The sequence below is a fragment of the Anneissia japonica genome, unplaced genomic scaffold, assembly GCF_011630105.1.
Source record: "Anneissia japonica isolate Jap-2015-1 unplaced genomic scaffold, ASM1163010v1 scaffold670_len1213532_cov191, whole genome shotgun sequence".
NCBI lineage: Eukaryota > Metazoa > Echinodermata > Crinoidea > Comatulida > Comatulidae > Anneissia > Anneissia japonica.
The window spans coordinates 1194344-1204795 of record NW_022693499.1 but is presented as its reverse complement, the minus strand read 5'-3'; the positions used below and the strand labels follow the sequence as shown (position 1 = coordinate 1204795).

General features: G+C 31.5%; 1 protein-coding gene and 1 long non-coding RNA gene across 3 annotated transcripts in view; both read left to right on the top strand.

The window, feature by feature from the left end:
- LOC117100788 (meiosis-specific coiled-coil domain-containing protein MEIOC-like) overlaps window positions 1-356 on the top strand; it is a 5602-nt gene extending 5246 nt beyond the window's left edge. Inside the window, exon 7 of the mRNA XM_033240606.1 lies at window positions 321-356. Within this exon, the coding sequence (XP_033096497.1) occupies window positions 321-356 (36 nt within the window). The remainder of the gene's footprint in view (window positions 1-320) is intronic.
- A 4538-nt stretch (window positions 357-4894) lies between these two features.
- Window positions 4895-10452, top strand: part of LOC117100779 — a 26316-nt gene continuing 20758 nt past the window's right edge. The window contains exon 1 of one of the 2 annotated variants that reach the window (XR_004444174.1): window positions 4895-5042. This is a non-coding gene — a long non-coding RNA (uncharacterized LOC117100779). Of the gene's footprint in view, window positions 5043-6006; window positions 6416-10452 lie in introns of those variants that run through there. The other variant, XR_004444173.1, reaches the window with a different exon arrangement.

Genomic DNA, 10452 nt, shown 5'->3' with positions numbered 1-10452 from the left:
GTATTAAATTAATACTGATTTTTGATTAATAACATCTTATAATCAGTTGGCATTAAGTAAATGCATAATTTTGGAATTAAATTAATACCAATTCCTAAATAATACAGTAGGTATTAATTCAATGTAATATGTTTTATGTATCAGAATTTATTTTAAAATAATTTTAATTGAACCGAATCATCTGATAAACCAAAAAAAAAAAAGTTTTAAAATGTTGCACTATTTATTGTGAAGGTATATAACATTTCTCCTATAATTAACAAGCGGTATGAATTCATTTAATACAATACTTTTGGAATTTAACAACTTTATTTTTAAAGATTTCAAGTGATAGTATCATTGTTGTAAAGAATTAAGGTTAAACAAAAAGTTGGTTTAAAATGTTAAACTATATCGACGAACTTGCAATGATTTAATTAAGGGAAGAAACATGATCCTGTATACTACTGTATCTGTCTCTTATACACATCTAGATGTGTATAAGAGACAGTATATGTTACTTTTAATCATTATTTTGCAAAAAAAAAAGTTGTATTGTAGTGGGCAAGGAAGCATGCTATAATGTGTATGTTAGGTTATTATATGGACATATTTTCTTTTCAAATCATCAGGGAGTAAATAGAGTGTTGGCATATTAAGACCAATCTTAACCATAATGTATAATTATTTCATAACTTCAGTGCATGTTGAAATGGACCATTCCACTAAGCACCGCCCCTTTAATATTGGTGCTGAATTTCCACTTATTCCTGGCTATGTTCTGATTGGTCAGTAGTGGTGTTTGATTGACAGTGTGGAAAGGTGCATTGTGTAAGAATCACTCTGGCTGGCATCATTTTACTTTCTTCAACTGGAAGTAGAGTGCATGCAAGTGATTCGTTTTAATCGAATTTGTGACTCAATATTTTTGAACTTTGTTCGTTTATCTTCAGAAATGCAATATTTTGATATTAGATATTAAATTGATAGTTTTAAATTGATAAATATTAATTTAATACATTGTTTTGAATAACATTCATATTTAATACAATAATACTGTATTAAATTAATACTGATTTTTGATTAATAACATCTTATAATCAGTTGGCATTAAGTAAATGCATAATTTTGGAATTAAATTAATACCAATTCCTAAATAATACAGTAGGTATTAATTCAATGTAATATGTTTTATGTATCAGAATTTATTTTAAAATAATTTTAATTGAACCGAATCATCTGATAAACCAAAAAAAAAAAAGTTTTAAAATGTTGCACTATTTATTGTGAAGGTATATAACATTTCTCCTATAATTAACAAGCGGTATGAATTCATTTAATACAATACTTTTGGAATTTAACAACTTTATTTTTAAAGATTTCAAGTGATAGTATCATTGTTGTAAAGAATTAAGGTTAAACAAAAAGTTGGTTTAAAATGTTAAACTATATCGACGAACTTGCAATGATTTAATTAAGGGAAGAAACATGATCCTGTATACTACTGTATAATCAAAAGTGGTTCTATCCCATTGAATGGCATTTAGGTGAACTGTAATTGGATTTAATAGCGAAGGAGTACAGTTAAGTCATCATTTTTTTAGACAACCCTTCCCCTACAGTAGCGTATTTGTTACAAAGTAGGCGATTCATACCTTTTACATGAATCAAGAAGCATATTCAGCTCACACAGCATATTGTCAAGAATGTTTAAGGCACGAATGACGATACGACGGTGAAGTATTCGTTATCGTTTTTGTAAGGTTGCAAAATCCACCTATTATTGCTACACTATTGTATATATTGTTGCTATTTCCCATCATGTTAAAAATACAGTTATGATAAATGATAGTTCATTGTTTAAAATATAAATGGTAAATTATAAAGTTATAGTGCCTGTATTGAGCTACTAAATCTCAACAATTTAGATTGCTGTAGCTTTTTGAAAAAAAAAAATGTTTTTTAGCAACTGAACTTTGGAGCAAGAAAGAGAATTTTATGAAAGTTGGTAAGTTAGGTTTTCTTATCATTAAAGATAAGGACTCCTTTCTATTTAAATGGTTAATCAGTGTATTTATTATCTAAAATGAACTACATTTGTATTTATAGTTGAATTATACTGTTTTACACAGTGTTTTAGTGATTTCCAAAACTATTTAAATATATTATTAAAGAATGTACACTTGAAACTATGTCTATGTTTTGTCCACATTTGTGCGTTTAGGTATGTTATCACTGTTTTTGTAGGATTCGGCTAACTATACAGTAATAATATACTGTAGTATGGTTTTGTCCGGTAACTGCATACTGATATATGCAACTCTGGGGAAAACGTGTTTAGTAAAAAGAAAAAAATGCAAGGATTATACAAGCTTGGCCTCAAACAATGCTAAGAACTTCCTTGGGTTCTAATTCCAATGGGAACAAATACGTATTTCTTAAAAAATATTTTTACATTTTACATACAAACATATCCTCTTCCTCTCTCTCTCCCTCCCACACACAAAGTATGTTTTCTGCGTATCACCGTAAACAATATAAACATAAATAATAAGAGTTCTCGACAATAATTAACATGGTGTGATGATGATAAAATAAATCTTCAACAAAAAGTTGTTTGTCGGATTTTTTTAATTTGTGATCATGGATAGGCGTAATTGAGCGAAATTTAAAGGTCTTAATAACATTCTCAAATTAAATTTTCAATGCTTAGTTCGTTGTTGATGAATAGAAAATTTAGGACGAATGTACTGCTCGTACTGGTTGTCCCATCACAGAGCAGAAACAATGACGGTAAAAACACTACGTTGACATTATTTCTGTAACATAATTTATTCTACCAGACTTCGTTAACGTATAGGCCTATAATTCTGTCTATTCAATTACATTGGTTTTAATGGAATTTCTAACTAATTAGTTTTTTGTAGCTTTAAGTGGATTGCCACTTATATCACTGTCCATAACACATTTAATCACAGATAATGAGAAGCGAGTGAAGGGCCATCATCGGCTGCTAAACGTGTCGTCGGCGATTAAGTGTCCACTATATTTTACCAATAAGTATCGTCACGGTGACGTAGTATATTAAGTACCAAGTAGCGATGAGTGACTACTTATGTTTGCCGTCTGAACACCTTATAACACTTTACTGCTGAAGCTATAACAGTAATCGTGTTAATGTAGTTCTGTTTGAATTATCATCGAAAATCAAATTATAAAAAGAGAATGTTTTTCTGATTAACCGATCGTCTATATTAAACTACTTATTTTTTGGTAAATTGATGTTGTTGAAGATAACGATCTACATCGCGGGATTACATGCACATAAAAATAGTATAAAAGCGTGGACTCATAGTAGCTATTTTCAAGTATGCTTGGAAAGAGAATAAGAAGATAATTAATGTAATATATCACGGTGTTGATTTACCTAAAATACTTTTGTGAATGTTTATTATGAATCAATAAAAACATAGCGAGGAAAACAAAACGTGAACCAAATACAAAACAGCTAAAAAACAATTTTAAATTAATACCCAGATAAAAATAATTTAAAAAATAATAATTATTAGAAAAATCCACCAGAGGTCTGATATTACAGGTTTAAACAGAATTCGTAGTGTAGATTTATATATAAAAAGTTGTTTAATCAACCAATCAATCAATCAATTATTCATTAAATCAATCAATAAGCCACATTTCAATACTACAGTCATTTTGATGTTGAGCCAGTGGATTTCTCATACCAGAATATAAATCTAACTTTTTTCAAGTGAATTTAGACGCGTTTTGGCACAAACACAATTCCAAGAAACGTTTACACGTTATATGCCACGGATACGACGAACTAAGCGAAGGAATAATAATGTTGGTAAGGTTAGGCCAAAATATCTTTCCATTTTTCAAAATGGAAATGTGCGGTACTTCACTCTGATTTAACTCATGATTCGTATTTAAAGAGTCCAATTAATTATGTTGTTTAAACTGTTTTCATTTTAAGGTTATGCACAATTAGGCTGAATCCAAAGTACATTAATTCGAGCATTATCTTTCCGATTTGGTTCAATCATTCACTCAATTGGAGTGGCGCGGCTCAGTAGTGGAAACGAAGATTTGGGCAGTGGCAGTAACATTCCTTATGTGGCTGTCCATTTTATTTTTGACAAAAACATGTGACATACCTCAATGGTCATAATGACATCACATCATGACCATTCATGACCATATATATAAGTATCTATAGTTTTTTGTCCAAGAAAATTTAATAATTTGGCCGGAAAGAACTTTAGAGGATGAAGATGTGGAGCGGGGCTTAGCGAAACAGTCCATTGCCTGGCTGTGTTTATTTTCATAGACATGAGAAAAAGAACATACGCTTATAAATTATACTTTATTTGTCACACACTAACAAATAAAAAAAAACAAATTAAATTAAATTTGATAATCTGGTCGGACACAGCTTTAGAATTAGAAGATGTAGGCGAGGCTTAGCGAAACAGTCCATTGCGTGACTGTGTTTATTTTTATAGACATGAGATAAAGAACATACGATGATACAGTATACTTTATTGTCAGATTTACAATACAGTATACACGATTTATTTCTGTTTATTACGTATAAAAAACAATAACATTATCAACTTTTTGCATTAGAATAATGATAGTTTCAGTCTGATTAACATGCAGACGCATGCTTGGTCAACTTCCAAACGATCACAATTTCCCTTCGCCCAAGGTTATACTTAAGACGTTTAAAAGCAAGAGTGCAAAACACCGCAATGAAACAACTGTAATACACTGAAAAACAAACATTTTCATGACAAAATCGATGTGCTGTATGCATGCAAGATAGATATTAAAAGTTGATTTCAGTGGTCCATTGTTCTCGTCTATATATAAAATAGCAGGGTGATGATCACAGAGAATTGTTCTCGCCGTTTTGAACTTTAATTCAATCAACAGTGATTTCGATTAGGTCGAAGAACATCGACATTAGGCTACCGCTAGAAACATCATTTGATTGCCTTACATTGATTTGATCGCCCGTTAACATTCAGATAATCCAGGTAATTTTTGTTTTTATTTCAAAATCTAGAATTGTTCAATTATAATGTGTGTCAATATCGAATCGATACATTACTCACTGTTATTGCCTGGGTTTTTGCTTCTGTACTCGAAGCGGAAAACTTTATAGCATACTCACCCAAACCGTGCCACAGCGTTCGGTATCATAATATCATAATCATAATCAATCATCATCATCACCGTCATAAGCAGAAAAACCATGAAATTTGACGATTCCAATGTCATTAGGGACGTCTCATAATAGAGGAAAGTACATTTTTCTTTAAGAAAACATTTTCCCCTACCCTCTCCTAACTATCTGATTAACCTGACACATCATCTTTCACACAAAGCTAAAACCACTCTGATATTTTTTTCCTTTAAAATGTTCATTTGGAATGTATATTCTAAGATTGAGTTACGTTCATTTGTTCAATTCCAAAAAATAATGTTGTTGATAGTACTCACATATCGTTGATGATACTCACATAGGCCTATTATTTATCACCCTGATATTTTTTTTAATTAACAAAAACCTAAGACTTGTATTAATATCGTTCGGATGCTCAACCAACTAAGTTAAGGTAGACCTATATTTTTTCTCATAGTAGGCCTATAATACGTCCCCCCAACCCCACATAAACAGATTGCACAAACGTATTCTCTGTTTCAATTATAGTTTTGTCCGACTTTCAAATCTATCAGCTTGAGCAGGCCAACTTAACTATGCTTGCACATACCTGTTATAAAAAAAATATAAAAAAAATGTTAATGGCGTAGGCACTTATATTAGGCACTTTAAGCTAGAGGACGGGGAGCCGTCGACAACGGAAGTTCGGGTTAAGCGCCGTATAGTTTACTGTGGTCTTCACGCTCTGATGAGCACAGAACCACCGTCCACCCGTCTTCCCGTCCTGTTGCGTAAAGTGCCATAAAGTCTTTCATTAACCGCGTAATGCAGGTATTTCTGTGTTGACGGCAACTTGAGTTTTGCAATTTACCGCGCGAACAATTTCAGTTACCAAGAACAAGAATTATTCAATAAGTCTCTCCACGCACTGCATGAGAGAGTCGCGTTAAGGACGGCTGAGTCGTTCATTTGCTCATTTCATGTGATACGGTGAACAGTTCTGGTCGATTCTTCCATCAAACATCAATCGAGGAGAAATCGCATTTTCAACGTTGTGAATTAAGTAGTCGCGGGTTATATAGACTCTAAAAGTTGGTACGACTTCTTATTAAGAGACCTGCAAATCTTTACTGAATTTATCAGATCTGTGTGTTGCTAATTGCTTGTAGATAATTATCCAGATGCGATAGTCACAATTCTTAACACCATCTCTCTAGTTTGGAAGCGTGCATTATTGACTTAAACGTAAGTAAAACATACTAAACGGCTACGTTTTTATAACTATTCTGCTGTGTCTGTTGCGTTTTTGAGCAAATCCTCTCTAGGGGGTGATTCGGATGTTGTTATATATATATATATTTACTGCAATATGTAATTGAGATCGAATTTCCTTTCGGTTGAACTCCTGATATTTGTTTTGCAAAAACGATTTAATAAGAGCAACATAACTTCCATTACATAAGAGATTTAACGTATAACGATTGTTGAATTCAACCCATCGACAGTTCATTTAAATTTGTTGACGGCAATATCGAAATAATGATATAATTATGCTTGACTAACCTAAACGTACCATAAGCGAATGTTATTGAGTTAGTGTGTACTGTAATTTCTATGGCTTACCGTATTACAAATTTAACATGAGGCAACACATAGGTAGTTAACCTTACATCCCATCAATTTCGCCAATATGACGTACTGTAGACAATCATGTAGATAAATAAGTATGTTTTACTTATTCAACAGTAGTTTGCAAACAAGATAAAACATTAACATACTACAATGCTCGTATCATGAAATCCCTTAATTAAATTAAAACAAACGCAATAAACGAAGGTACGTTGGACTGCCTGGTTTCAATGCAACATTGATTTATTATTTCATATTCCTTATAAAATTAGCTTATAATATATCATATTATGTTTGTACTATTAGGCCTATTATATTTGATTCTATCCATAATTAACATGGATATAAATGTCTATCTACGAAAGGCGAATGTACTATAGCCTATACAGTAAAAATTAATATGAAAAAGTCAAATGCTTTTATTATCTATTATAAGATAAATTTATTAAAAAATATTAAAACAGCTTAAGTTGTTTCATACAACACCAATGCTAATCGTCCTTTATTGGAAAAATATAATAATATAAAGTTAAAGCCCATTGCTGGTATCATAAACATACAATAAAATACAGATTACTACCAGGCCTATACAAATCCAACTTTCTAAACGTAATTCTCATTTTTCCTAATAAATTTACATCGTAATTTTGGCTTAAAAACCTGATAGGCCTACACTTCATTCTGTCAATAACTTAGCCTTATAAAACAATTTGATCAATTTCAAAGAAAACTTAACATCATTAGGCCTGTTAAACGATTGCCCATTAGTTGAACTATAAAACGAATGCCGTTCGTACGTAGGAAAACAATATAAATCACCGTAGAATTTTCTGTTGCCCGTTGAGGCTTACAAGTAGACTGAATTCCCATAAAAATGTTGGCCTTTTCCTTGCGTTCTTGATGTTAGTATTTTGCGGCGTTTTAAGTGATGCTGATCAATATACTTATTTTACGAACCAAGTTTCCTATGAGCCAATGTCAACAAAAGTATAAAGAGTATGAATAATAGATAGCAATTCAATACTGGTTATCAAATGCACTGTTGGTGGGTACCATAGAGATTGTCGGCACGATGTAAAGTCACAACACTTAACGTATACTGTACATTGATACCAGGCCTATACAAATCCAACTTTCTAAACGTAATTCTCATTTTTCCTAATAAATTTACATCGTAATTTTGGCTTAAAAACCTGATAGGCCTACACTTCATTCTGTCAATAACTTAGCCTTATAAAACAATTTGATCAATTTCAAAGAAAACTTAACATCATTAGGCCTGTTAAACGATTGCCCATTAGTTGAACTATAAAACGAATGCCGTTCGTACGTAGGAAAACAATATAAATCACCGTAGAATTTTCTGTTGCCCGTTGAGGCTTACAAGTAGACTGAATTCCCATAAAAATGTTGGCCTTTTCCTTGCGTTCTTGATGTTAGTATTTTTCGGCGTTTTAAGTGATGCTGATCAATATACTTATTTTACGAACCAAGTTTCCTATGAGCCAATGTCAACAAAAGTATAAAGGGTATGAATAATAGATAGCAATTCAATACTGGTTATCAAATGCACTGTTGGTGGGTACCATAGAGATTGTTGGCACGATGTAAAGTCACAACACTTAACGTATACTGTACATTGAAAAATGTGATAAGCAAATGTATCTCCTTTTTATCTTCGATGGTCCTTATGTTAGTGTAAATGTACTTTTATTAGTTTGTGTTAGGTGGAATCGTATAGTTATTGTAATTAAAATACCTCATCGATAAGAAAAAAATAATATGGTAATTAATTAAACACGTATAAGATATACTGTACATATTGATAAGAGAACATTTTATGTAGTACCGACTTTACTTTTACTTTGATATAAGAATGATATTATTACTATATTATTATTATCATTATTATTATTAGGGCCTATTATTATTATTATTATTATTACTATGATTATCATTATTATTAATATTATTATTATTTATTATTATCATTAGGCATATCTTTGTTAGTTATGTTGTAATTTTTGTTATTTTTATTCTTAATATTTCTTATAATATTTATTATTCTCAAATTAAATAAATAACAATCGTCAGGAGCGTCATTATTGTCATAATTAATATCACAACAATCACCATTAAAAGTATCATTATTATCATCATCTTTAGCAGCAGCAATGGCAGTACCAACACCACTATCCCTTCGTCACCTTCATCATTGTAATCATTATCATCGTAATCATTATCGTCATGATCATCATCACCGTCGTCATCGTTACCATCATTGTCATCATCCATTAACATCAACATTATCGGGAACTGGACAAATGACCGGCATATGATATTATATGTACACTCAAAATTGGATTAATTTGTCCATAAACAGCCCTAGGCATTATATGCATAATCTTTTCGATGAGATTGAAATGCAACCAAACTAGATCGATATTGAAGCGGCCAAGTTAACTGTGTTGATTGAATGCATAAAAATTACACTTGGAAAACAGTTTTCATGTATCATGTGTAAATGAGTTGTCGTGACTGGTAGGTTGTATATATAGACTGATTTCAATATTTACAGTGTACAATTCGACCTAGATGCTAGAGAAACGTCCGATTCAATCAGATATCCTACTGTTCTATATCCACATCCGTGTGGCATGCTTGGTAGGATATCCGCCAATTGTGATTCAAGCAGACAGCATTATGACGTTTTAATTTTACAACATCAACTACATCGCCCGAAACTATTTGAATTCTGAACACTAAATAGCCGTACATGACAAGTAAGATTTTTAAGTGTTCCAAATACGAAATATTTCGCATACTAAATTGTTGCGTATTATATGTGTTTTTTGGATTAGACGACTGCTTCTTATGCTGTTGAATTCATCACTAGTTCGTGTTTTAAGACATTTTTGTTCATTTTTTTGTGTTCTAACTTCAAATACTTTGAAGAAAGAGTTTGCAACTCCTTATTCAGGCTAGGGTTCGTCACCCTTTCCTTTCATGTATCAACATGTCAGCTTTATACATGCAGCGTATATAAAAAATAAATAAATAATTAGAAATGTGTACAATTTTATATACATACATATATATACACACAAATATATATATATATATATATATATATATATATGTATGTATATAAAATTGTACACATTTCTATTTATTTATTTATTTTTTATATACGCTGCATGTATAAAGCTGACATGTTGATACATGAAAGGAAAGGGTGACGAACCCTAGCCTGAATAAGGAGTTGCAAACTCTTTCTTCAAAGTATTTGAAGTTAGAACACAAAAAAATGAACAAAAATGTCTTAAAACACGAACTAGTGATGAATTCAACAGCATAAGAAGCAGTCGTCTAATCCAAAAAACACATATAATACGCAACAATTTAGTATGCGAAATATTTCGTATTTGGAACACTTAAAAATCTTACTTGTCATGTACGGCTATTTAGTGTTCAGAATTCAAATAGTTTCGGGCGATGTAGTTGATGTTGTAAAATTAAAACGTCATAATGCTGTCTGCTTGAATCACAATTGGCGGATATCCTACCAAGCATGCCACACGGATGTGGATATAGAACAGTAGGATATCTGATTGAATCGGACGTTTCTCTAGCATCTAGGTCGAATTGTACAC